The sequence below is a fragment of the Zonotrichia albicollis genome, chromosome 29 (genome assembly GCF_047830755.1).
Source record: "Zonotrichia albicollis isolate bZonAlb1 chromosome 29, bZonAlb1.hap1, whole genome shotgun sequence".
In the NCBI taxonomy this organism is placed as follows: domain Eukaryota; kingdom Metazoa; phylum Chordata; class Aves; order Passeriformes; family Passerellidae; genus Zonotrichia; species Zonotrichia albicollis.
The window spans coordinates 4,389,650-4,417,611 of NC_133847.1; the positions used below are offsets into that span (position 1 = coordinate 4,389,650).

At 47.1% G+C, this 27,962-nt stretch overlaps 1 protein-coding gene across 2 annotated transcripts; it reads left to right on the plus strand.

The window, feature by feature from the left end:
* The first annotated feature begins 214 nt into the window (after positions 1 to 214).
* PTBP1 (polypyrimidine tract binding protein 1) lies at positions 215 to 27,143 on the plus strand. 2 transcript variants are annotated; one of them, XM_005495754.2, is made up of 15 exons: positions 215 to 351; positions 3,977 to 4,007; positions 13,313 to 13,391; positions 13,875 to 14,047; positions 14,978 to 15,124; positions 16,013 to 16,183; positions 16,889 to 16,999; positions 17,274 to 17,448; positions 18,642 to 18,716; positions 19,934 to 20,079; positions 22,589 to 22,622; positions 23,136 to 23,228; positions 23,517 to 23,733; positions 23,950 to 24,027; positions 24,337 to 27,143. In XM_005495754.2, the coding sequence occupies exons 1-15, from the start codon at positions 344 to 346 to the stop codon at positions 24,467 to 24,469; spliced, it is 1,671 nt and encodes a 556-aa protein (XP_005495811.1). In that variant the 5' UTR covers positions 215 to 343; the 3' UTR covers positions 24,470 to 27,143. The 2 variants fall into 2 exon arrangements, with proteins under 2 accessions (XP_005495811.1, XP_014128732.1); XM_014273257.2 differs by lacking the exon at positions 3,977 to 4,007 and having other exon boundaries at positions 269 to 351.
* Positions 27,144 to 27,962: the final 819 nt, after the last annotated feature.

Genomic DNA, 27,962 nt, shown 5'->3' on the forward strand with positions numbered 1-27,962 from the left:
GCGGCCCCGGGCGTCATCCCGGCCTCCTTCCCGCTCTGAACATGGCTCCTCCCCGCCGCCTCCCTCCGCCTACCGAATGGCGCCGCGCACCGGTGAATGGCCCCGCCCCTTGCGCCGAGCGCGGCCAATCGGCTTCGCGCGGGGAGCCAGGGCGCCAACCCCAGGAGGCGGGAGGTCCCGCCCCCTCATCAGGGTGACGGCTCTGCTGACCAATGGAGCGCCGGCGCGGGCGAGGCGGGCCGGGCGGCGCCGCCATTTTGTGAGTCTATAACACGGAGCGGTCTCGCTCGTCCCGCTATTGCGGCGCCTCCACTCCGCTCCCGACGGGTCGTCTGCGTGTGCAATGGACGGGTGAGTCCCGCCCGGCGCCGCGCCGGGGCCGTGAGCAGCGCTGCCGGGCCCCTCCCGTGCTGTGGGAGCGCCCGGGCTGAGCACCCGCGCCGGGAGCTGTGGGGAGATACCTGTGGGGGGCCCACGGGCGCGGCCGGGGCGGGAGGGCGGGGGGGGTCTCGTGTGGCGGTCGGACCCCTCCCCACGGGCGGCGGCGGGGGAAGCGGGGGCGGGCCCGGTGCGCCGCCTCGTGCGAGCCTACCCCGCGTGCTCTCCCACCGCCCCGCGGGTCCCGGCCGCGGCGAGCTCGGGGATCCCGCCCGGAGGGGCTCCGGGGGTCCCGACTGAGGGGAGCTGTGGGGCCGCCGCTTTGGGCGGCTCAGCGTGACCCGCCGGGGCCGGGCGGGGGGCGGCGGTGCGGGAGCGCCGCGGGGGCGGGTGGGGGGCCCGGGCGCGGCCCCGCGGGGGCGGAGCGGGCGGGGCGGGCGCACCTGGCGGGGCGGCGGGCGGTGATTCACGGCCGCGCTCCCTCCCATTGTCTGGCGCTTCCGCGGGCGGGGGGGCTCTCGCTGGGTTCCTTTTGTGACCGGTTCTCGCTCGCCCAAGTTTCGCAGGGGGGGAGGAGGAGGAGGAGGGCGGGCAGGGCTCTCTCGCCGCCTCACCTGAGTGCCGCAGGTACGGCCGCGGGCCCGGCCCCGCTCCCGTTGTCCCGCGCAACTCCCGGAGAGAAAACTTCCCTCCGCACGCTGGGACTCGGGGAGTTTCCAGAGCTCAACTTTTATCTCGGGCAGCGTCGATTCCTCTTTAACCACCGCCCGGCGGGGCCTCTTTGCGGCACAGTTCGCTCTAAAGCGCGTGGTTTATCAGGGGATCTCTCTCGAAAACGAGCTCTCCGTGCTTCTTTTCTCCTGTCTGGCGTGGGGGATTTTTTTTTTAGTGATGTGGTTTTTTGTTTCTTCTAGCGAGCAGTAGTTAAAATATTTCTAAAGGCCTCCGAGTAAGCAGTTTGTTTTCCCCGAGCCGTAAGTACGGGAAGCCCAAATTGGTGCCTTCTCGCTTTCTGCCTCAGAACACTGGTCTGGGCGTAGTCACATGTCTGGGCTTTTTTTACACGTTGAAAAGGTGGCGTCTCAGTGTTATTTTCATCTTAAAACCCTTAAAAGTACTGTATCTTAACAATTTTTGCAGTCCAGGATCGCTCTGCTGCTTTTAACCAGTTGCTCATCGGGTTGAATGATACTATTTAAAAAAAAAAAAAAAACAAACCAACAAACCAAACAGATTCTCAGCACATGAGATCACACATTCTAGTGGTAAAAATCGGTTTGTTATCAGCTGTAGTTTCAGGGAAGGCGGATGTTTTGTGCGTGTTAAAGTAGTTGCTATTTGAATGTAGAAGTTGTAGTGTAACATACGAGACTCGGTTACCCCTGATCTTTTGGTGATCCCGGTGCAGGATCCGTTTGCACTGTAAAAGTGTCTCCTACTGAAACTTCAAAAGCTGCTTCGGAAAATAGTTTTAGATTCTTGCCGAGCTGGCAGCAAGTGGCCTCTGGCTCAAGGCTGCTCCCATCTCCTCCCAAAAATGATCCCGAGCTGTGCCCGAGTGATCCCCTTTGAATAAGTTGCTTTGTTAAAACATGCGAGGAGCCCTTATGGGCAATCCTGCTTTGGAAAATGACCTGGAGGTTTTACTGGTGCTGCTTATTTTTTCCTCTTATTGCATAGGAATTATCCCATTTTTCCACGGGAAAAATAATTTTTAGGAAGGGCTTTATTGCCTCTTGTTGTGGAGCTGGGAAGAGTTTTGATGTCCTCCTGTGCAGGACAGGAGAAGGAAGCTTGGGATAATTTACTGAGGGGGTGTGTGAACTGGAAATACTTTGCACGTTTCTGTAATAAAAATTCTGAAATACTGTTGAAGCTTGTTTCCTGTGAAATGTGTTATCAAGTGAGTTATAACGATATCCCAGGAATCGATAGTTCTTTGGCAAATAAAATGACTTTTCCTGTTGCATACTTCTAAATGCCACTTTATGTAAAACATTTCCTGTGTGAGAGGCCCACAGGAGGAACAGGAAGTGGGAGAAACTGCTCTGGGGTAAGTTGGGGAGTTTGGGAAACGTGGGGGCATTGTTGACAGTAGTTTTTTGGTTTTTTTGAAGGTTCTGGAAACGCCTGGATTAGTGTTTATGTGCTAGCTGAGGAATGTGTGCTGTGTTTAGGGATGCTGGTTCCTTGCAGTGCTCCGTGCAGATGGGTTTCATTAGTTCATTAGGGCTGACCCTCGAGTGCAGCCAGCCCATCCCAGGCCTGCCCTGGAAAATCAGGAACTATCGCGTGGCTCCAGCTGCAGGGCTGGGTTGTGATGACACGGCACGTTGGGGGAAGAGGAAGTGTGAGGAGCTGAGCTGGCTCCTGCTGGTTCGTTTGTAAAGCTGGGGACACTCAAACGGCCTTACAGGACTTTGCTGCAGGAGGAGAGGCAACTAGTAAACGCAACTTTTCTCATGTTAATTCACAATGTAGAGTTTTTCTTGAGTGCTTCAGGTTTCTTATTGTTGGTTCAAGGATTGCCCTGCCTGCTGTGTGTCACCCTGCTCTGTGGAGCTGCTGCAGCTCAGTCAGCTGGGCACTGCTGCATCCTGTGCTCTGGAATGGCAGGCAGCTCTTTGGGAGGAGTGCAGCCAGGCAGGGCTGTGTCAGATGGCTCCTTTCTGCTCTACATTTTGTGTTGCTGCTTGACAGGGCGTTGGAATTTATTACAAAAATATATAATCACCAGTGCAGAGGATAACTAAATTTTTAGGCTGTCTGGAGCACTCCCATGAAACAATCACATGGAGATGCTCTGGAAGATCACCCAGGTTAGGGAAATAGGCAAACCATTCTGACTGCATTGCATTGCACTGGGAAATAGGCAAACCATTCTGACTGCATTGTGCACATTGCTAAGGAGGTGTGTGGTGTGCTACAGAGTGTTCAGTAGTCAAGGGATCTGGTGTGGTGCTCTTTTTCATCTTAGTTAATCAGAAAATCTTCATTTTAGGAGGCTTCAGTGTCCAAAGTGGAGTTTAATAACTGGTTTTTGGTAGAACTGATAGAGGAATCCTATGTGAGGTGTACCCCAGGCTGGGATTGCCTGGACCTCTGGGCACTCTGCTGATGCCCTGCTGTGGCATGGGGGCTGCTGTGAGCCCTGACTCCTTCTCTGCTGGGACACAGCTCTGTCCCTGGGACCAGCAGAGCTCTGCTGTTGGTGTCAGCTGTGTCAGAGCCTGCCTGGCGCTCTGTGGGTGTTGGGGACAGGAACCTCAGAAGGGGATGTTGGTGACAGAGCTGACTCGTGATGTTTTCCTCTCGGTGTGCTCAGAGTTGAGGTCACATTGCTGGGCTGGGGGGGTTCACCCCCACCCCTGCCCTTGCTGCCCTAGGGAGTGGGAGAGCTGCAGTTTTCTGCCACTGCTGGGTCTTGGGTCTCCACCATCACCATCTAATAATTTTTCCTTGTATAAACTGTCCTTGGCTCACCTGCAAAGACAACTGTGCACTTTGACTTGCTTTTTTCTTACTACTGTAAACTATGCTGGATTTTTGTGGCAAACCTATCTAACTTTTTTAATCCTTTTCTTTCTTTTTTCTACAGCATTGTCCAAGATATAACAGTTGGTACAAAGGTAGGCACTTCTCACTTTTTCTCTCTTTTTACACTGCTCAGCATCTGACCTAGTTTTAGCCTCACCAAATGTAGATCTTCAGCTGTAAAGGGTTATTTCTGGTACCACATAAATGGGTTTTAACCAGAAGGTAATTCAGTTTCATGTGCATTTAAAACTTATGCTATGGCTCAGCATTTAGCTCTTGTCATTTAGGCATGGATGATCAACTTTATTGCACTTAGAAACAGCCCTTTCCCATGCTAAAATGTCAAGCCATGCTTGTTACTTGTGTGCTAGACAATGCTTCTCCATGAAGAAACTGGTCCTTTTCCTTTGGAGAACTCCATTTCCTTTGTTTGTGTGAATTCCTGCTCAGTTATATGTCAAAAATCCTTCTGCCACAAAAGGGAGGGTTTAGCAGCTGATTTTTATCTCTTGTGGGTACAGTAAACATGACCTTTGCCCTTGTGTAGTGTGAGGTTTGGAAAGGGCAGCCTTAGCCCTAAACTCAAAGTGCTGACAGGAGGCTCCTTATCAGCCACGGGTGGCAACAGACATCACCTTCAGGGGATCAGCACTGGTGCTGTGAAACACCAGGCTGGGAATGTGCAAGGCCAGAATGGGCTGAAGGGTTAGAGTTTGGTTTGGTTTGTATGTTGTAACTCTGGGGTCAGGACTGCAGTGAACCCTCTGTGTGTGTGTGTTGGGTATTGGCAGTGCAGCTGAGTGGCTCATGGGGAGGCAGTGACCAAGAACTGCCTGAGTGGCCACTCAAAAGGGCCAGGGAAATGATGCTGTGGGATGGGGCTGATGTGGAGCAGAGCTGGTGTGCTGGGAGCACCTGCAGAATTAGGTAGGAGCATCACACAAAGTGCTGTTGGCCAGCAGAGCTTTGTGTTGGAAGGACAGAATGAGCTGTGCTAAGCACAGACAGCCTGGCAGTGCTTTAGGGCTCTGAAGGGGCTCTCACAGCTGTGGGGGAAAGGTTACTTCTGCTTTTCCTCCTGCAGGAATCTCAAATTTGAATTAATGATAGTGTCTGGTTCAAGTAAAAATGCTGACTGATGCAAGGAGCTGAGTTTGCCATCGAATGTGAGGAGGAGAGGCTTGAGCCTGGACAATAAGGTTGGTTAATAGTTCTTAGCCATTATGAAAGGTGCACCAAGGCATCCCCAGAACAGTTTGATACCTTTGCTGGGAAACTGGTTAATGTTGGTTAAGGTCCCCTGGTTTTTAACAATGTGTAATTTGTAACTTTTAAAAGTGGTTTGACATAACTAAACTTAACCACGAAGCTGTAGTTGTAGATCTCAGTGAAGCTTGGAATTTTGGGGTGTGGGATTGCCTGCCTCATTTTATCCATCTGGGGGGATTCCAGACCCTGGAAAATGCAGTCAGATGAGGTCTGGAGCAATCCCCTCTGAGGGGCATGGGACAGCATTGTTCCCACAGCTGTGCTGGCCAGACAGCAGGTAGGGAATGGTGACACTAAATTGTGCATGGAACATGAGGTTTCTTGTCAAGTCAGACCAGGCAGGTTTGCAGAAAGTTGAATCTAAATTTAAAGTGTGGCAGAAGCAAGCAGGAAAGCTGAATCATCTTGGTAAAGGTAAGCTTTCAACTGATTTTTGCTGTAGCCACATTATCTGATTGTGTTTAACTCATTGAATATGCAGGTGTAGCTCTTGTAATAGGATTCCCTTCCTTAGTGCTTGGGTGTCTGTTGGTAAATTGGAGTCTGTGCGTTTCTGAGAGCAAAGTGGAGCTTCTCCTGTGCTCCCATCCTCTGCCTGGGTCAGCCACAGCTTCCCCTGCCCTGGGGTGCAGCACAGGCTGAGGTGTCCTTTCTGTCACCTGTGCTCATGAGAGCTTCCTGGCTGAACCACCAGATCACCCATGGAGATCTGAGCTGGAAAATGGTTTTTAATCTGAGGTGTAAATTTAATCATTCCTGATATGTGTGTACACAGAAGGTGGGAATTTGTTTGGGTGTTGGAAGGTGACAGTCCCCAAAATCTGTCAGCTCTTGCCATGCTCAGTGACCTTGTCCATGATCTGATACTGTCACTGGAATGTCCCAAAGCTGGCTCAGACAAGTAGGAAAAGTGCCTGCGACTCAAACCATGCTGAGCAACGTGTCACAGCAAACTCCCAGTGGCCTCTTGCTGTCTTGCTGTGAGTGCTGAGCTTAACTTGAAAGTTGAAAACTTTATGAAAGTCACTTTTTTTCAGTTTGCTCAACATTATTGCTTTAAAAGGCAAGCTGCTAGCATATTTTATTTTCTCACATCCTTAATTTACATTTTAAGAGTATTTACACCCACTTACTAATTTTTCCAAGGTCTTAATTAAATTTAGTTTCTTTAACTTAAGAAGCCCCCAGGTGTTTCAGTGGCTTACTCTTCTGAGTACTGTACTGCCCAGTGGTGTTGTTTTTAATCAGGTGTAATTGTAGTAGCCATTGCAGGCTCCTCAGTTTCAAGTGTGTGAATTTGTTTAGGATGCTCATTGCCCTTCTGGTGTGGGGATTCCTGATGCACAGCCTGCAGATCAGAAACACATGATCTAAAACTTACATGATCCAAAACTTACTTCCCATAATTTCACTGCTGTCTGAAAAGGAAATAAGTATGGCCCTAAGATGGAGGCATGGAGTTTGAGCTCTGAGGTGCTCTTTGACCCTGCAGTTGCCTCTTGCAAGTCTGATCAAGGTCTCACTCTGTTGTGTCTCTTTGCTCTTTGTTTAATTTCCCTGCATATCACGGTTCTTCACACTCTGAGAGGATGAACTGTGACACGTCGCTGTTCTTTAAGTGAAATTGCATTTTGGTGGTTGGAAAAGTCTCAGAATAGTTTAGGTGCTGAATAATCCCATAGTTTCTTGGCTAAGTCAAGCTCTGCTTGAAAGATTTCCCTTCCAGAAACCAAAAGTGCAGTTGTGTGGCGTTTGAGAAGTTAATTTTTAAAACAGGCTTTGCTGGAGTGTGATACAGGCTGACTGCATAGAAGTGATTTGTGGTGAAGCCAGGATCTTTGCCATGGGAACAGTAATTATGGCTTCAGGCAGTGGGCCAAGAATGTTGTGAGGAAATTCCAGTCCCCTCCTATGGTTTTAGTTAGAGGCTGCAACAAGCTGGCTCTTGTGGCCTCCCCATCAGGGTGAGCACACATGGGAGCCACATGTTGGTGGCAGTGGCTGCTGGGTGGCATCAGGTCACCTGGGTGTGCCAGACAGCTCCATCTCACCTGAGAGTGCTGCTTTGTGCACCTGGGTCTTCAAGTCATGGATAAAATGATGTTAGAATATACTGGATTTAAACCTCAAGCCTGCTTTGACTTCAGTCTGTGATGATTAAAAAAAAAATGAGGAGAATATTTAATACATGTGAACTGACTCAACTGCACATTTTGAAGTTGTAGGGATGGACTCTGGTCTCTGACATCAGGTAGTGTCAGACTGGTAAACACAGGTACGCTGCTGCTGCATTTCTTGTCCTCTCACACAGCAAGAAGAGGAAGTATTATTTATTTACATGTTCCCCATGGCTCTGGTACAACAATTTAAAGCTTCCTGTGAGAACACACTGAATGCTGTGCCCAGCTGGGCCAGTGTTTGATCCATCCCATTTGTGGTTCTGCCTCTGCACAGCCCCAGTTCAGGTGCCTGGAGAATTCCTGCTAAACCCAGGTGTTCCCCTGACAGATGGGACAGAAATGTCCTTTTATGAGTTCTGTGTTCCTGGAGTGACTCACCCAGCACTATTTCTCCCTGATAGGATTTCTGTTGAGCTTTACCAAGGCCTCTCTGCTCCGTGGCAATGACTTGATCAACTCAAGGTTGAGCAGTTAAATTTCAGCTTGGGAGAGGTGGATCATAAAGCCTGGGCGTGTGCTGCCCTACCGAGCCAGCATGACTGCATTGCTGCAGCTCTTGGAGTTGAGGAATTTTGGGCTATTTAAACTGGCCACACCTTTTATTTGCTCAAAGGGCAGGTTTGTTTCACAGGGTGTCTCCATAGTAGCAAAGACTGAGAAGGAAAGTTAGGAGGGGCTGAGGGATGAGTGGGTTGAGGATCCGGCTTTGCTGTGAGGCTCTGATGGAGCTCATTGGGGTGAGCAGGTGCAGCATGAGAGGGTCTGGTGGCTTTCAGGAACTCCAGGGTTTGTCTGCAGCCTCTAGAAACAGCGTTGGCACTGTGTGAGGAAACTGCCATGCTCTGTCCCACCCAGCTTCAAAGGGGCTGGGAGTGTGTGTGTGTGCCATTGGGGATCCCAGTGGCTGCTTTGTAGGGATATCAGCCTCAATCTTGTCCAGCAAAAGGGAGGCTGTAAGAGTTTTAAAAGCCTGAAGTGGCAGGTGACTGGTGTTTGGGTTGAAAATGTGTCCCCTGTGCCTGCCAGATAGGCTGGTGCCTCTGCCACAGACCCACTGTCCATGGAATATGCTGACTGCTGGGCTGGACTTAATTTGATTAATGTTATATGTGTTTGAATTGGTACATCAGCCATGAGCAATTTAGTGAACTAAATAGATGCCAACTGCTTTGGTTCTGATCAAATGATAAATTGTGTGTCCAGTGTGTGTGAGTGACAGCAAAAGGAGCAGCATCACTCTGTGGAATCTTGAAGTTGTTTTGTGTTGGTTTTAACTTCCCAGCTTCCTGGAGACTGTTGGGGATGCAGAGGGGTGCGTGTGTGTGTGTTCTTCAGAAGTGTTTCACAAAAAAAGTTGACTCATGGTTTGTTTGTGACCCAAATTGGAATGTTTTTCACACTATAAATGACTAAAGAGTGCTGGAGGCAGGAGAGGGGAATAGAGGGGAAATATAAGTGAGCTGTGCTGGACATGAGTCTTTGGTGGAAGGCAAGGAAAACTGGCATCCTTCCTAGCAGTTTAAATTTAGTTCCATTCTTGAATCTCGAATCTCAGCAAAAAATGCTGGAATGTAACATGAGTGTGATGATGATGATGTCATCAGACTGGATTTCTCTTCATAGTTTCTTCACAGAGATTTGAGCTGTGAACTGAAGGATCAGAGCATTCCTGCGTCCCTCTGGGACTGACCTCGCACAGCCCCTGATGAGCCACTTGCTCCTCCTGTGCTCAGAGGCATTTTCTTGCCTCTTTGATCAGGGCTGAGGGTTTTTGTGAGCTCAGTGGTCTGAGTCACTTAAAAAAAATATTACAGTGGTCTTTTATTGGCTGTACAATATTTTTCCAAATTTAGAGAAAGTAAAAAACAACGATGCCCATGTGCTCTGGCTTCTTATAGGACAGACTTATTTTGATTTATTTTCAGAGGGGGTTTCCATGTGCTGTTGTTCCTTGCTTTGCTTTCTGTAAGTGCCTGTTAGCTGATGGCCTGCTTGCCTCCAAAATCCACCTTTTCCCTCTCAGAGGTGAAATCCACCTTTTCCCTCTCAAAGTGCTGCTATCCCAAGTCTGTCTGGGCAGTGTAGGGTGCTCCACACCCAGAGACAGTCCTGCTGAGATTCCTCATTTAGGGATGGAGAAAAACAGCTTTTTGTAGATCTTGAGCTTGACCAGCCTGTGGCTTCTGACTTTTTTAATCATTGTCCCCCTCCTTCTCAAATAATCCTTTTGCCTTTGCTTTCATTTTGCTTTCTGCCTGAAAGTTGATTAATATCATGTGTTTGACTTGAAATAAACATTTTTACGGTGGTTTGGTTTGTGTTTGTTTCTAGCCTTTTGCACAGGCAGGATGCAGTTGACTTACTGTAATCCATTTAAAATAAGTGCTGGATCTTAAGTAGATAAAGGATTATATAGGGCAGCTGGGAATTTCTGCAGCACTTGTAGGTGTGCTGATAAAAGCTGAGACAATCTCTGGCTTCATTCCAAAGTGTTGTAAGCCAGGTAAAATCCTACTGGCAGTGAGGCAATAGTAGTGTATGTGAGTGAGCTTTTTAAGTAAGAGCCTGGACAGACTAAAAATTCTTAAGCTTTATTTAAAACTTTAAAGCAAGGCAAGGCTTAGAGTTTGGGGTGTGGTCAAAAATACAACTGGGGGAGATAGGAAATGTTAAGCTGTACCTTGCAGGAGCCTCCCTCTCCCTGAGTTTAAAAAGAGAATGAGGGAATTGTTGAGCAGGGCTGCCTGTGTGATTAAATTAGTGTAGCTTGGGCAAGGGGCCTTCTGTAGCCAGGAGCATCAGGCCAGAGGAGGCTGCTGGCATGGAAACCCCTCCCAGTGGGGTTTCCCTGGTGCCACTGTGCTGCTGGCTGGGGATTTGGGTGGTGGAAACAGCCCTGCCCTGCTCTAGGTAGGATGTGGCTGTGTAACTCCAGAAGTGGAGGCTGTTTGCAGTCAACAGGAAGGGGAGATTTGTTAGTTCAAATGAGGAATTTGATGTGCTGTGAGTGCACTGTGGCTTCTGTTAATCTCGTCATAAAAATACCAGCTGTGGAAGAATGGCTGAGCAGAAATGTCAGTGTAATTAATGCCTCTGGGAGCAGGGATGGGAGCTGGGGCTTGGAGATTTGTGTCTTGAAGTGCAGCTGGGCCTCCCTGAACGACTCAGGGAGAGAAGCAATGCTGTGGGTGGATATAGGTGAGCACCAAGCACCCTCACAGCCCTTGGCTGGGTTCCTTCCTTTTTAAACCTAAATTAAATTATATGAAACTTCAGAATCAGTAACTTCACTCCTGTCTTTCCCAGTATAATTCAAAATACTCAGTGGGTGAGAAACTCTTCTAAACCTGTTCAACCAACCAGACTTGCTTTGTTTCCTCTGCATCTACTGAATTGAGTACTTGGTATGAAACATTTGAATTTATATCATGGTTTTAAAGAAACTCTTTAGAGTCTGGAAAGAGACTGGTGATCCCTGCAGTATAAGGGCAGGGAGGCTTTGGAGTGCTCATTACTGTGGGTTTCAGTTTGCCTCGAGTTTGGTTGTTCCAAAAAAGCAACTATTTCCTGTGGTTATCCAATATCAGCTCCAACAGGAACAGAGGAAGAACACCCACTGATGAAGAGTCATGGTTCCTTGTGCTGGGGAGAGCATGGGCATGGCAGCAGAGTGACCACTGAGGCTCCTTGGGACACTGGGTCTGCTCTTTTCACACTTCAGCAGCCACTCCTGCACTGGGAGATGGAATAACTTCAGTGTAACTGCACAGTACTGCGTGTAAACTTCCCTGTGTAGAGAAAAGACTTTGGAATAACTCCCTTTTTCCAACCGTGGCAGTCTTCCCTCCTTGTTTGCATGTACTTCCAGCTGGGAAGCTTACAAATTGACTGCTGCTGCTTTTGATGTTGAACAATCATCCCCCCTCTGCCTCCCGGCTCTGGTCGCAGTGGGCAGCACAGGCTGTCTCCAAGATAAGAGGGGAGTGGATTGGAAATTGCTCTCCTTAAAGAGACATGGACATGTGGAGCCTGGCTGCAGTGATATCCTTGCCTTCCCTGCCTGTGAGGAAGTTCTCAAATACACAAGAAAATGTGCATTTTAAACAAGCCATTAGGAAAGCTAAATTCTTTCCATAATGCTATAAATGCTTGTTTTTTCAGTTTATAGTTTCCTAGTGTTGCCTCCATGAGAGCCAAATATGTGGCTCATTCTCCCAGTGTTTCCATGATGGATTGCAGGAGCTGCCCACTGTGTTTGCACAAACACACCAATTTGTGCTGGGAGAGTTCTGGATGTGCAGAATTTTACAAGTTAATATTTAAGATGATGTTTTTAAAACATTCAAGTCCCGTTAAAGCCTGATGCAAAGGCTTTCATGAAGCCAGAAACAGCTGATTATGTGGGTAGGGCTGTGTTTTGGTGAGTGGCTCTTGTCGGTGGCTGCCAGGTGTATCCCAGGCTGTGGCACAGAAAACCTTACCTGGAGTGGCAGCAGCAGTGCAGGCACAAGAGTGTTCTAACAGCAAACCAGAGGATTTTTTTCTAGCCTAGGAATTATGCCTTAATTTGAGTCATCAAAGGATGGGATCACAGTCTAATAGCCTCCCAGCCCAGCTTGCCTCTTGCTGCACTCAGGAATCGAAGTGCTAATTAGAACAGCTGTTAAAAGGCCCATTCCTAATGACTGCACCATGTGAGGAGGAGGAGGAGGCCCAGGCCAGAGCCTTAGTGGGAGCTGGTCAGCACTTGCAGGTGACCAGCAGCAGCTCATGAACAGTGGCTTGGAAGCTGGCCTAATTCTCATCTTCGGGACATCAAAGTCCTTGAAGCCTCTTTGAAGAGCTGGCAGTGAGTAGTCAAACGAGAAATTCAAGATTTGAGGGGGAAAGAAAAAAAAAAACCCAAACGGTGTGTGTGTGTGTAGCTGGGTGTTCTGAGGCTCTCAGTGACCTACTTTCCCAGCCTGTCTGCTGGGGGAGTGCACAGAGCTTTTGTTGTTGCAGGGCTCCTGTTTCTGCAGGTGCCACCAGATACAGGGTGTGTGGAAGATAAGGGTTTCTGGTGCCATGCTGTGGAGCAGGGTACGTTTCCATTGAGGTGGGTGAGAGCTGCCAAGGCAGGGATGAATTCTGAGCTTTTTTCTATTGATGAAAACTTTTTGGTCTGGCGTCTCTGTGGAAGAATAATATAAAAAAATCATGAAAAAGTGCTCGTGTTTTAGATCTGTGGTATCATGTTTGCACACAGTTTACAATGGAATTTTAAGCCTTCTGTGTAATTTACTTGAAATTAAGCCATGCTGATTGTAAGATGTGTGTGCAAGTATAGATTGTGCTGAGAAGTCATTCATAGGCATGTTTGCTTTTGTCTTAGTAATGGTTTTTTGTGTCTACTACTTGGGTTGGACCAGTCCTGGTCAGTTGAGGTGATTTAGGTGACTTTACAGGGAATGCTGTATCAGAAAATACCTTCTACCAGGTCAGGGTGCTCCAAACCCTGTTCAGCCTGGGCACAAACACTTCCAGGAATGAGGCACAAAATGCACAGCTTTGATTCATAACTGCCAAGTCATTCCCAAATAGTTTTGGCAGCTTCAGAGTGAAAATTCTGTGGGATGGGAGTAGTCAGAAACCTGTTTTGCCACGTATGACAGGAGAAGGTACCTGGTGCTGTGTGTGTAGTGGCTTCACACAACTCAGCAACACTCCAGCCCTGAGATCCCTAATGCTGAGCTGAAAAGAGATATTGGATAGTGCTGCTCCATTACCAAACTGGATCTGACTGATATTTAATTCATGGAGGTGAGCTTCACTGCCCACTCTCAGTATGTTTTCACTTACACTTGTGTTCAACTCCTCTCCAGCTTTCTCAGTTGTTCTGCTTTAGGAGTGCCTGGATAGAATTGAGTGAAATGCTGTCCATTTATCTGTCATCTGTTCTCTTCCAGCGGGCAGCTGAGGAGCTTTTCTCTCCTTGTGTTACTACTAACGGACCCTTTATCATGAGCAGCAACTCTCCTTCTGCAGGTAATATTGCATGGAAACAAGCACAGCAATTTATAAATACTGCAGGGAGGCCTGGATTTTCCTTCTTAGTCATAATTTTAAAATCTCTTCATTTTTAGGCTTTTTATGGGACGGTGCTGAATAATAATAATAAATGTCTGCCAACAGCACTAGGCCAGGTGGAAAGGAATAAAGCACCAATCTGGGGTTAGTGGCACAGACTTGCACTAAAAATATAAGTGAGTAGGTGTGAGTTTTACACAAACTAAGAAATGGCCACTGAGGAATTGATTCCATTGCAGTGGCATTTGGCTGTGTCACTCTCATCGTGCAATTTGGGGGAAAAAAAGAGTAAAACCACATGTCTTCAGATTCAGGTTAACTTAGACTATGGAATTTCTCTGTAATAGTGCAGTAGCTGGCTGGGGAGCAGAGCAGAGTGGGAGAAATGCATGCTTTTTCTTCCAGATCCTTCTCATCAGCAGTAACTCTTGCTTCTTACAGCTAATGGAAACGACAGCAAAAAGTTCAAAGGTGATAACAGAAGTGCCGGGATCCCATCCCGAGTAATCCACGTCCGCAAGCTCCCCAGTGACGTCACGGAGGCAGAGGTCATTTCTCTGGGCTTACCCTTTGGCAAGGTCACCAATCTTCTGATGTTGAAAGGAAAAAACCAGGTATGGCCTCCCTAACATGGATTGTGTCAAAGGCTTGATAAGTTTGTCATCAGGAAACCAACTCCAAGTTGTTTAAACAGCTGCTGTGTGTTACGAGTCAATAACTTCTCCATGCTCTTATTTTACTTTTCTGTGCTTATCCCATGAGCTGTAGAAAATACCACTTTCAGGCTGCAGAAGGAGCTCAGTCCATAATTACAGGTTGTCACTTATAATTAGCGTTAGGCCTGGTTTGGAAATTGCAGGCCTGGGATTATTTGAACAGCAGTGCCATGAGTTGGCCTTTTTCACTCAGGCTTGCTTGACAGCTGAGTTACCACTGTGTAACGTGGCATATTGAGGACACCTTTACAGATGTAGTAAATGAGCTGGGTATGGCTGAAATACTCTTGGGTAATGGGGGTGGTGTGCAGTAATTTGGTAACTAAAATTGTCTTGCAAATTAAGGAGTAAAAAAGCAAGCCAACTTTAATAATTGCTTAAAATATTGGCTTTAATGTTAATTATGAAAAGGTGCCTCTGATATATTGCATGGTGGGATTATATGGAAGTGCTTGCTGCAGTGATTTGCTACAATCCCTTATGTTCCTCTTCTGAAGGAGAGAAGCCCCTAAGGGTGTGGAGCAGTGTGGGGGCTTCCTGCCCTGGAGAGAAGTGAAGAGTCTGGATTATTGCTCTATTTTTATGTTCTTGGAGATACTTACATCTAAGTACACACAGCATGGAGATCTTAGGGTGACACTGAAGCTTTGCATTAAATCAGTCTGGATAGAAAATCTTTATTTGGTCTACTGATAGTTGGATTTTAAACAGTTTTATGTGCAAAACCACATGTGTAAATGCAATTGTGAAAACCCAACCCAGTTGGAGGGTCAGGGTGACCTGGTGCTGCCCTGGTGTGACGTGTCCCTGTTGGATTTCACTTGCCAGGCTTTCATAGAGATGAACACAGAGGAGACAGCCAACACCATGGTGAACTACTACACCACAGTCACTCCGGTGCTCCGGAGCCAGCCCATCTACATCCAGTTCTCCAACCACAAGGAGCTGAAGACAGACAACTCTCCAAACCAAGCAGTCAGTTTGTTCTCTGCATTGTCATCCCAGGGAGGGGAGGGCACACAGCCACATCTCTGCTGCTGGATTGAGATCTGTGCGCTTTAGTAACATCTGGTGCTTTAGGATGTTTGTTTCTAGTGCTTAAAAATATTTCTGTCAAGTGCAGCCATGATGGGGCAGAGCTCAGATGTGGTAGAGCACAGCCTGGTGCTGGTGGTGGCAGCACATGAACCCAGCAGGTCTCAAGGCTCTGAGCTCCCAAGGGTCTCTGCACCACCCACTCTGCAAAGGGGGAAAAGTTCCCAGTTTCAGTTCAGCCCCTTTTGGCAACTTTTTAGGACAGAAACACTGGAAAGAACAAGTGTTGTAGCTCTTTCCCTGTACATCTCCTTTGTCTGCTCTCCCTTTTTGAGCTGATTCCAGTCAGGATCAGAGCAGCCAGTGCTGTGCAGATGAAATGCTGCTGTTGGGTGCCTCTCACAGCTGGAGCTCAAATGTTCTGTGTGTCAGGGGGCTCTGCAGAACCCCAGGCACTTCTCATTTCTGGATCTCTTTGGTAAATGTGCATCAATTTTTCAGTCTCATCACTTTGTCTAGGATTCTGGAGATGGATTCAGAAAAGCCCTGGGTGCTCCTTTTTCTAAAAAATGGGATAATATTGCTGCATCAGTTTATGCAGAGTTTTGCCATAACATGGTTGATTTAGTTGGCATTTCTGCCTTGCCCTCACTGCTTGGGGTGGTCTTTATTGCCTGTGTCTCAAATATCCCCCAGCCTTTGGAGCAGCACAGTTCTGCTCACTGCTGAATCCAGCAGGCTGTTTGCAGAGAGGCAGCCCAAGGAGAGCTGACTGTGGGTTTTTTGGAAGCACAAGTGTGGCTCTGACACCTTTTTTTGCCCCTGCAGCGTGCCCAAGCAGCTCTGCAAGCCGTGACCCAGGTGCAGGCTGGGGCTGTGGCGCTGGCCGCCACGGCTGCGGCCGTCGATGCAGGCATGGCAATCACTGGCCAGAGCCCTGTCCTGAGGATCATTGTGGAGAATCTCTTCTACCCTGTCACTCTGGATGTTCTGCACCAGGTAAAACACGTCACCACAACTGCTTGAAGATTGTTCTGGAGGAAGGGGCAGCAGCATCCGGTGTGTTGGTGTGGTTGCAAAGTCTGTGGTTTGTGTTTGTACAATGCAAGTTCTGAAGAGAGCTTGTCTGGAGACCACACACCTGCAAGGAGATGCTGCTAGTTTTAGTCCCCTACTCTTGCATGATTTCAATTTCCAGAGATTTGAGTCTTAGTCCACTTTATTGGATCAATTAAAGTTCTTCAGGTTATCTTTAGGTTTTAGCAAAAGTAGCAGATCCTCATCCTTCTGCTGGGGAAACAAATACAGTGTCCAGGAGCTATGTAGGCAGTGGCCATTTTGGAAAGTTGCCTCTATCTGCTGTGATTGCTTAATGTTATCTTCATGTTTAAACTACAAGCTTGACTGCATTTAAGAATTCCTGAAATTTCTGGAAGAGGTCGAGTTCCTGAAGGTGTTTGTGAATATTCCTGTTAATTAACCCAGAATAAACAAACTGTGCATAGGGAGGAGTTCAGCCACTCTGTTCTAGGTTGATGCCATGATGCCAATCAAGCAATGCCCACAGTGTGGTTTAAAACCTTCAGGGCTGCAGTTGAAAGCTGACAGGCTAAAAACACTTTTGTTTCTGCTTGTAATAACAGATCAATATGAAATTATCTTACTGGAAATGTGATAACAAAATACACAAATATTACCTTGCAGATCTTTTCCAAATATGGTACAGTCTTGAAAATCATCACATTCACGAAGAACCACCAGTTTCAGGCCTTGTTGCAATATGCTGACCCCATGAGTGCTCAGCATGCCAAACTGGTGAGTGCTGGATTATTCTCACTTGTTTGCCTTGTTTAATCCAAGCTCAGGGTGGGCTTTGGGGTGGGCTGACACCAAGGACAAAGTGTGAGTGGGAGGAAGTTGCGACTTGGAGGCTGCCAGAGGGGCTTAATGAAGCCGAGCTGTCTCCACATGAGATACCTGTTCTCAGGTGGAGCTGTGGGATGGCCTAACACCCTCTCTCTCCAGAGAGCAATTGCTGTGAGCTTGTTTTGAATGCATTTGGGTGAGGACTGGTTTTGTTTTCTCTCAGTCTCTGGATGGTCAGAACATCTACAACGCCTGCTGCACGCTGCGCATCGACTTCTCCAAGCTCACCAGCCTCAATGTAAAGTACAACAATGACAAGAGCAGGGACTACACCCGCCCTGACCTGCCCTCTGGGGACAGCCAGCCCACCCTGGACCAGACCATGGCAGCTGCTTTTGGTGAGTGTTAACAAATAGGAGCAGGACAAAGCCAGCTGATGTGTGTCATGGTGAACTCCCCTACCTGCACACCCCCTACTTCTTTTCATTCTCACTGTGCTCTGAAAAGTGCCTTGTCCTTGCAAACACCACCTGGGCTCAGCTCTTTCTGAGGAACGTTTTTCCAAAGGTACCTAATCTTGCACTGACTGTTTGTCTGCATGCACACCCTTTGCATATTTGCAAATCTGAAAGCTAGGTCAAGTTATAGTTATAATTTAGCCTAAATGCTTTTAAGTGTTATTTCTCTTTTAGAGTGTTACAGTTAAGCTCTAAATTTAGGTATAAGTCAAGTTAAAGTACTGGTAAGTTGAAATGTTAGGCTTTAGGCAGCATTCCTTTTCATCACTGTTTACTCTGTTTTTGCACACACACATACCTAGGTAGGCTTCAGTTCCTTTCTGTTTTGATTGCCTGGATTTTGTTTGGTTTTGTTGTTGCTTGCTTTCTCTTGTTGTGGCTTAGTTGTCCTTTGTAAGTAGAGTGAATCTTGCCAACAAATCTTGCCAGTTGTGCTTTGTAGTTTAATTAGATACAACTTTTGCTTATACGCTTGTTGATTTTTGGGCACACTCAAGCACAGTTTGGGACAGTGTGCCAGGAGAAGGGGAAGGGATGTCATCCTGGTGTATTTGGTCAGAAACTTTATTTGAATAGAGTGTAACTGAGGCAGAACATTTGGGGATCACTGAGGATCAGATTAGTGCCAAATCCCATGGTCGGTGCCTCTGGTGCCACCTGGTGTTTGCCCAGGAATTGTTTTGGTGATCTCTGGGAGTCCTTTGTTATGTGAGAAGCATTTAGGGTTTAGCTTTCAACTAAATGCTTCTGTTGAAGGACAAATAAAGACATTTTGGCTAAGTTTAGGGAGGTTTAGATTGGATATAAGGAAAAAGTTCTTCATCCAGAGGGTGGCTGAGCACAGAACAGCTTCCCAGGGCAGTGATCACAACATCGAGCCTGACAGAGTTGGAGGAGCATTTGGACAACACTGAGCCACATGGTGGAATTGTTGGGCCTGTCCTGTGTAGGGCCAGGAGCTGGACTTAATAATCCTTGTTGCTCTCTTCCAACTCAGAATTTACATAGTTCTGTGAAGTTAAGAGTTTTCCTGCTGTTGGACATTTTTTTAATAATGTGTCTGTCTTTCCCAGGTGCCCCAGGAATAATCTCTCCTCCATATGCTGGAGCTGGCTTTCCTCCTACTTTTGCCATTCCTCAGGCTACAGGTACTGTATTTGTAAGTGGAAATTCTGTGTAGGTTTTGTGGAGCTGAAGCATCTTCATGTTTTAAATCAAAGCAGTGATGTTTTTGTTTGGGTTAGCCATGTAAATTGTAAATGCTGGCATTTAGACATGGAAGGAATGGTGATCCAGTACATCACCTCAGCTAGGAATGCTGTGTGCAGCTGCAGTGTCCTGGTGATGGGAAGAAGATGCATAAAGCAGGATGGGAGAAACAGTAAAGGCAAACTTTGACATAATATGGGTAAAGTGGTGAGGAGATACAAGTTCTTGTGCTTTGAATTTCCTCTTGTCATTACAGAGGTTAGGATCTCTATTTGATAGCTGTTAATTTGGTCAGAAGCAAGGAATCTGTCAAATTTTTCCCTAAATATTTTGAGAAGGCTGATATTTAAGGTGAACTTTAAAGTTCACATCTCATGCTGTAGGTAACAGATCATTGCTGCTTCCAGAAGTAGCCAAGAGTCTGAAAACTGGAAGTGCTGACCATGCTTGCAGGAGAGCCAACCTAAACAGTCCTTGCTGGAGTTTTCAGCATTCCAGGCCATGTTGGCTCTCTGGGAACATGATGGAATTTCCTTGCTCATGACAAACAGGCAGAGTGGGCTGTGGAGGCGTTGCTGTTTTGGTAACATCCAGCCCTGCTGAGGAAACAAGAAGGGCTGCTTTGGGGATTAATCCATACAGTTGACTACTAGCAGTTGTTTCTTGAGCTCTAAAGCTCTTACCCTTGAAGGGCTGGTACTGGGAGCTTCTAGGAATGCCTGTGAGTGCAGCTGCAGTGTTCCCCAGTCAGGAGAGCTGGGTGATGGTGGCACAGGGTACCTGGTGGTTGCATGTGTGATGAGAGCACATTGTGCATGCCCTGGTTGGACAGACCCTCCCCATGCCCCGTGTGTGACACCTGCCCTGCACAGCAGAGCTGAGGCTTTGTGCTCATCCGCTGCTTGTGAAACAACGCTCCAGAGTGCTGAGGCACCTGCTCAGCACCAGGCACTGCAAGAGCAAATCCTCTTAGAAACCAAAACATTTCCTGCAGCACCAGAAGCGGAGGCTCCTGTTGCCCTTAGGATTACACGGGCACTTTTGGGAATGATGACTTGCATGGTTCAGAGGGTGTGCTGTTCTCCCTTCTGGTGCAGCAAATACACTAGAGTACGTGCTGTTAATTCTTTACTGGTTAATATTCTTTAATTTCCAGGCCTGACAGTTCCAAGTGTTCCTGGAGCACTTGCTCCTTTGGCTATTCCAGCAGCAGCTGCGGCGGCTGCAGCAGGGCGGATTGCCATTCCCGGCCTGTCTGGGACAGGGCACTCCGTGCTGCTGGTTAGCAATCTGATCCCAGAGGTTAGTGCAGTCCTAACTTTATTTGTTTTATTTTTCTCCTTCCTGTTATCTCTGCTTTCACTTTCTGAACACGGATTGGGCTGAAATTCATTGAAAGTGAAATCCTGCTGTATCCAAAGGAAGCGGCACCGCTAGAGCAGCCGCTGCCGTGCTCTGACAGCCCCAGGTGCAGGGCAGAGCAGTACTCTAGTTGCTGAAGGGAAATGGGAAAGTCCATCTCAGATTGAAATTGCTCTTCCTTGGTTCAAAGCCAAGGATGCTGCCTGCCTGCTCTTGTCCCCCAGAGACTACAATGCCTGTCCCTTCCTCCCTCTTCTGTGTGGAGTCTCCCCACCATTCCCATGGAATAGTGTCATTTGGGTCACAGAGTAGCCATGTCCATTCCTTTTCCTTGGCATGTTGTAGTTTTTAATACATTAATTCAGAACTACAGAGAGGCTTCATGCTGACCTTTGCTCTTTCTGTGTAGTGTCTGGATCCCTGCTAGCTTGACCTTGTACCTGTGCAGTGTTTCCTCTGCCATGTGCTTGCACATTTCCCCCTTCCAGGATTCCTGGAAGTTTTTCCTTAGCTAAACCCCTTAACAGCTCACAGTTTACATTTTCAATTCTACTTAACTGAGTGAGTTGAAATATTTGGAATTTCTCTAAAAATAATGCAAGTAATATTTGAACAAAAACCTTGTTTAATGAAAGACAGCACCTTAAGGGAATTGGATATGGGGGGCTTGAATTTTCCTTCAGTCAGCCCCTGGATCTGGTTGGATTGAAAGTGTAGAACCTCTGGTGTTCAGCAGAGTGATGAGGCTCTGCCGAGGAGCTGTGACTGGTGGGACTGTGCACACACGTTTAATAGCACTTTGCAAAGCTGTAAAACTTACCAGTGATGGCAGAGTCACCACAAAACCTCTTTGGATCAAAGGGGAAGCCTGGATGTGATGAATGATCAAAATATTTAACTCTTAATGAGATGAACCAATTGGATTATGTTTCAGACTGCTCTTACCTGTCATTGCTGTTCTCTCCAGGGCATGAAATAACAGCAAGGGCTGTGGAACAGTTTTGGGATTTGCTGCTCGTGCTGCCTGGAAACTGCTCTGCCATTCCAGGGACTCTCATCTCTGCTTTGTTCTACCATAAGCCCTGATAATTAACAGGCATCATTATTCCTGAGCAGTGTGATGCTTCCAAGTGTGTGTTCCATGAAGCTGTTGGGTGCCTGGATGGTAGTGGCAGGACAAGGGGCTGTGCTGCACTTCTCAGATTCCTCACAGCTCTGTTTAGGCAGGAGCAAGCAGTTATTTCATGCCCTGTGGTGTTTTTTTGAGGAGCTCTTCACTCTCCATCCAGCTTGTCTTTGGGCTAGAGAGACTTTGGGACTTGGACTGAAGCTGTGAACTAACAGACATGAAACTTTTTCCACTGCCTGTATAATCAGTGTTGTAGAAACTTACCTGTGCCACAACCAGTTAGTAAAGAGACAGTATTGCCTGGAGTGACTGCTCTGCCATGGGGTTTTCCTGAGTGGGAATCATGGGAGCTGAAATGGTTCCATTTTTTCTTCCACAAGAGTGGGAGCAGTCCACACATCTCAGCTTGTGGTGACCCAGTGCTTTGGGTTTCTGCATGGTGAGGTCAGAGCAGAACAGTCCTCTACAAACAAGGTACCAGCTCCTTATCTGAGTGCTTCCAGCAGACCTTGGAGTGGGATTTGTGGCAGTGCAGCTGCTCATCCACATGATCTGTTTGTTTAAAGCAGTGGTTGGTATCCAAGGTGGATGTTCCTTGTTTACTTCCAGCCAAGTATTATGGCATGGATTGCTTCCTGCAGTTCCTGACCCCAAAGCAGCAAATGAAGCTGTTTGTGAGTTGGTCCATGAAGTCAATATTGTAAACAGAGAAAATATTTTTAGTAAAATTTTAGGGAATGCCATTGAATTGGTTATTGCACCTGTGGAAGTCACTCTGGGGGGATACTGTCTCTTACTCCTTTGTATATCTGAAGTAAAAATGCCTTTTCTTTATCATTGTGTTCCACTAGGTAAAACCTATTAACTGTTTCTGTAAGCAAGTTATTGTATGTAGAATTCTATAAATCTGACTGATGGAACACTACATATTCCTTATGTATTTACTGACCTGTGTTTTTTGCTACTTTTTTCTTTTCTCCCCATCCCTGAATTTTTTTTCTTCCCCCGATCCGGAATTTCTTTGCCAACTGACTGCACGGTACTTCTGCTTCCTGTTGTTGCTTGAAACAAAAAAAAAAAAAAAATAAAAACATTCCCCTTCCAAAAAAAAAAAAATAAAACAAACCCTGCTCTTCGGAAACCAACCTGCCCTTCAATATTAACCATCTTGAAAACTTCATCATCCATCAACCAATTTCGCCATTTCCTGCGGGGACTCTGCCCTTCCTCGTTGTGGACGATTTGTGCAACCTCGCTCTCCCCTTCGATTCCTTACCTCTTCCCTGTCCCTCCGCTGCCTTGCTCTGCTGTTCTCTAAAGAGAGTTACACCCCAATGCCTCTTTATTCTTTTCGGTATGTTATTATTCACACTTTTTATTACCTTGTTTTTTCATTTATTTGAGATTACTTTTTGATACTTCAGAAATGTACAGTTTGCAGTTTGCCTTTTTTTTTTTTTTTTTTTTTTTTTTGAATGCATAATTTTGATTTTACATTGTTTACTTAGTTTGCTGTTTAATTTAGTTTGCCTTTGGTTTTGGTTTAGTTCTGCATGGGTTATTGCTTTGCATGTCTTTTGATAAGAGTTTTAAATTGTGAGAGCATGCGAAATTGTCCAGTCTTCTGGCAGTAAGATTTTGGCTTTTTGCTGAAACCCAATGTCTTTTCTTTAATGTATTGTTCCATTATTATTCTGCTATATAAGAATTCCCTTAATTAGAGCAGAATATGTAGCCATGGTTGGAATGAGATCAGTTCTGGTTGGGAATGGATGTTTTTGCTGTTGGATTGATTAGCTGATGTTAAGTTGAATTAGACTTTTTGTTTCCTTACCTAAGACTGCTCTTGTTTCCTCCCTCTTTGAAGGAGTCTATGGTGATGTGCAGAGGGTGAAGATTTTATTTAATAAGAAAGATAATGCCCTGGTTCAGATGGCCGATGGGAATCAGGCCCAGCTTGGTAAGCTTGACAGGGTCCGACTTTGGGCAGTCAGGGACAAAATGAATAGTTAAAACTTTCTTTTTGGCACTTTGTTCTCTTTCAGTAGAAGACTTAAATTTATCCAGGCCTTGTGGGGTGTGGCTGTGGGGTGGCTGATGGGTGCGAGAGGGAAGCGGGCAATGAACGCAGTGAAGCAGAGGGACCCTGCAGGGTGTGGTGTCTGCGAGGGCAGTGAAATTGTGGCCTTGAATTGATGTCTGGAGCAAACTGAAGTGCCCTGCAGTGAGGTGTGCCCTCCCCTTGCAGCCATGAGCCACTTGAATGGGCAGAAGCTCCACGGGAAGCCCATCCGTATCACGCTGTCCAAGCACCAGACAGTGCAGCTGCCCCGCGAGAACCAGGAGGACCACGGCCTCACCAAGGACTATGGCACTTCTCCTCTACATCGTTTCAAGAAACCAGGCTCCAAAAATTTCCAGAACATCTTTCCTCCTTCTGCCACTCTTCATCTGTCCAATATTCCGTAAGTGTCAGCAGGGAGAGTTCCTGTGTGGCTGAGTATTGAAGTGTTTGCAGCTCTGTGTTGCTGTCAGGAGAGCTCACCCAGCTCCCTGTTCCATTGTCTTGCCTTGCCAAGAGGCTGCTGGTAGGGAATTTAGAAAACTCTCATGAAAATTAGTTTATTGTGATTACCTTGGTCTGTCAACGTCTGTTTGACTGGGAAAATTTTTTGTTTCAGACCTTCAGTAACTGAAGAAGATCTTAAGTTGTTATTTTCAAGCAATGGTGGGATGGTCAAAGGATTCAAATTTTTCCAGTAAGTATTTTCTGTTATGTCCTCTCCTTACTCTGGGCTTTTCATATGGGAAGGGTGGAAGTACTTTATTCCAGTCAAAAGGCTCAAAGGTGAGCAGAATCCTTGCTCACAGTGTTTGACTGTGGAATATAAAGAATTCCTGAGCACTGAGTGAGGGCTGCACATGCTTGCCACAGAGAGACTCCTCTAAAGAGTGAGTGTGCTGCAGGTCCCTGGGGGGTTCATTCTGTGCTGGATGAGAGAACTTGGATCAAGTTGGGGAAACTCCTGCAATGGATCTAAACATGCCTGAAACTTGTGTCTTGTCAGGAAGGACCGTAAAATGGCTCTGATCCAGATGGGCTCTGTGGAAGAAGCCATTCAGTCCCTCATTGACCTCCACAATCATGACCTGGGGGAGAACCATCACCTGCGTGTGTCCTTCTCCAAGTCCACCATTTAGAGCTTGGGAAGGCCTGAGTAAAAATGGACTTGACTTAAAACCTCTGGGGTTCAGCCTTGACCTTAAAAAGGCTGGACACCAGGGTTTCAACTTCCATCATTCCAGAAAAAAAAAAAAAGCCACTTTAAAAATGCAGCTGAAGTGACCTTAAAAGACCAGAGATTTTATTTTTTTAAAGAGAAATCAGTTTACCGGTTTTTAAAAAAAAAAAATAAGAAAATTAATTCCTCTTGCTAACCTTGCGGTGATGGGTAACAATCTTGACTGTTCCAATAAAAATCACAAGTTCAAGTTTACACTATGGAACCTGCTCTGGGAAATTCCCCTCCCCTCCTGCTCCTCCTCCCCCAAAAAGCAGATCCCAACAAGTTTTATCAGGTTTCACATTGATGCCTTTTTTTCAATTTCCTTACCCATCCATGCCTTGAAAGACCTAAAACCACTGTGTGAATTCACTGTAGCGCCTTGGAGTCAGGATTGTGGTGACCACGAGCTCCCAACCCGCCCAGCACAACACTCGGTTGCATTGATCCCACCTTAACCTGTGCACCTGCTGTCCTGTGCCTTAAACCTTCTACTTCTTTGGGGAAAACATCCGAGCTGCAGGGAGGGGATGGGCAGAGCTGAGAGGGGGAGCGGCTCTGGCTGACGATCAGCAGGGGGAGCTGGCAAAGTGGATAAAGGAAATTTCGGGCTGTGACTCAAGGGCAGTCGTTCCCTGCTGCCCCCTGTTGTGTGTGTGTTGTCTCGATCTCCACAGTGTGCCCCGTGCCACTTCCCAGTCTGCTCGTGGGTCATTGCCACCTGCAAACTCACAGGTGGGAGTTACCTGAGAGCCTTTGGCTGAGCAAAGCTCTGGGTGGGGGAGCATTCCCAAGGCCAAATCACATTCCAGTGTCAGGAGCGAGCCCGCAGGCTCTGCCCTCACAGAGGGACAGCAGAGCCACCGTGGGACACTTGTGAAAGATGAATCAGAGTTTGTCAAAATTGTGTGTGTATATACCTAAATGCTTGGCTAGGATTTGGAGAATCCTTGGATACCCCACAATTAGAAAGGTGCCTGCAGGAGGTACCTTTGTGCCCTTAATTGGAGATTAACGAGGCTGCTGTAGCTCCGCCGTCGTTCTTAGAGCATGTCTTCAGCATTTGAGCTTTTGTTTGAATCCTTGTATTATACTTTGATGCCGTTGCTGTCCTCTGTGCCTAGCAATATTTCCAGTTGACCAAATATTCTAATCTCTTTATATGCAAAAGAAATAGTTTTAAGTACCTTTTATAGAATGATAAGATGGTATAAACGTAATCTAAATTTACTCCTTTGTGGTATTACCCGTGTATACTGTACTTTATTTTCTTTGTTTTGTAATTAAAGCTGTAGGGCAGGAGTAGTTTCCAGGCTGAGGTCGTGGCTGAGGATGAGCAGAGCCAAGGGTGTGAGAGAATGAGCACAAACAGCTCAGAAATAGAAGGAAAAGGACCCAGGCTAAAGATTTTTTTTTTTTACCTTTTGAACCTATAAGCCCAGATGTTGTTCTAGGAAGGGAATTTATTAAAAGTAGAATGCAGCAGATCAGTTTTTCCCAATGATACAACAATTTAATTTTTTTTTTCTGGCTTACAACTCTTTCCCGGGCCATTCTGCCTTCTATTCCGTGTGATCCGATGTTGCCTTACATTTCCCTCTAACCTGCAACCTGTTCGGATGCAAAAATAACAAGAATCTTGTACTTTTTTTCAGGGTTTTTCTGCAAATTGTGGACCAAAGTTTGTTTTTTAATTGTCTTAGTGTTGCAAGTTCTGATTTCCTTGCTTGGTGTGGGAGCTCTTGACTTGCCTAGCACTGAGTGTTTGGAAAAGTCTTAACTTTCTGTAGTTCCTCCCTGGACTCTCAAGGATATGAATTATGCTGGAGAAGCATGTGAGATCCAAGTGAGGCTCTGCCTGGTGCTGTGGTGTGCTGGGTACCCCAAAAAAGGGCAAAACCCCTGCTTAGAGCATCACCCCAGCTGCTTTTGGGTACCCCTAAATCTGTGCTGGAGCCAGGCATCTCCCTGCAAAGCTCCCCAAGGAGCAGGAGGGCACAGCCAGGGCTCTTGTGGCCGTTGGTTTGTCCCCTCCTTAGTGAAACACCTCCCACAGGGGCCCCCAGCAGCACTGGGGTGACTCAGTGCCCCCATCACCCTCCCCAGCTCTGGGGAGGCTCCTGGGGCCGGGCCCCAGCTGGGACACTCGGGGTGTCCCATGGCAATCCCAGATGGATTTGGGGTAACCAGGCCCCCCAGCATGGCGGGGGCTCCCTTCGGATCCTGTGTTTGCATGTAAAGAATGTGAGTAACTAAGGGTGTACATATTTATAATTTTTTTATACCTGTTGTAAGACATGAGGGGCAGCAAAACCCAGTTTTTTATGGTGACCAGATGTATTGTATATTTTGATAACAGCAATTCCAGGTTCAGTATTGTGGAAGGTGGGTGGGGAGGGGAAGTGTACACACCATCAGAATTCCATTGCCTCTTTCAAAGAATGTTTGTAATGCAAAATGAAATGAAATTAAAACTATTTTATAACAACCTTTGTACCTTTCTGTAGCTCCATTATTTCCTGTTGAGATTGTAGAAGCAGTTGGTGCCCAGTCTGTACTTGTGCTTTCAATAAATTCTTCTGTATCCTTCACTCCTGATCTTCCTCCTCTTTATTGTGCCTGTTTTGCTTCTGATTTTTCCTTCTCATGTAATTCCAGCTGCCTCATTTTATTTTAACTGACTTTTCCCACCCTCTGGGCTGGCAGTGCGTGTCCCTGTCTCCATGGGGCCATGGGATGGGGTCTGACCTGGAGAGAGCCCTGAGGGCTCACTGATGCCCTGCCTGTGTCACGCTCCAGCACTTTGTTACTTCATGTTCCTAAACTTTCCATATGTTCTGGCTAATATCCATGAAAAATAACCCACTTTTGAGTCAAACCCTCCTCTCTGTAGTCCTGTGCTGTAGCTGTGGGGCTGGATGTGGCATTCTCCATCCCGTGGGATGAGGTGCAATGCCCATCTCTCCATGACCTCCCTCAGGATCTGGTTCTGCACATTCAGCTCAGCTCAAACTCCTGTCCCAAAGTCACCGTGGGGACACAATCCCCACCTGGAGCTGCTCTTGTGGCTCTGCTGGGCCCAACCCTGTGGGCTGAGCTGCCATTAGGCTCCAGAATATTCCACAGGCGTTTGCACAGCCCTCTGCCTCCAGGGTTACCGAGGGGGTCCTGCCGGAGCTGGGGGCTGCTCAAAGGGACCAGTGTTGTTCCTTGAAAGGCCGATGGGATTTGTAACAGCTGCCTGTGAGAGCCGGGCCCAGGGTCAGCACTCCGGGGTTGCTTCCCTGAGTGCTCTGGGGCCCAGCCCAGGTTTGCAACCACCGTGGGCATCCCTGAGCCCTTCCCTGGCTCCTCGGCCACGGATCGGCTGCTGGGGCGGGTGGAGGATCCCCCCGGGGTGGCAGCGATGG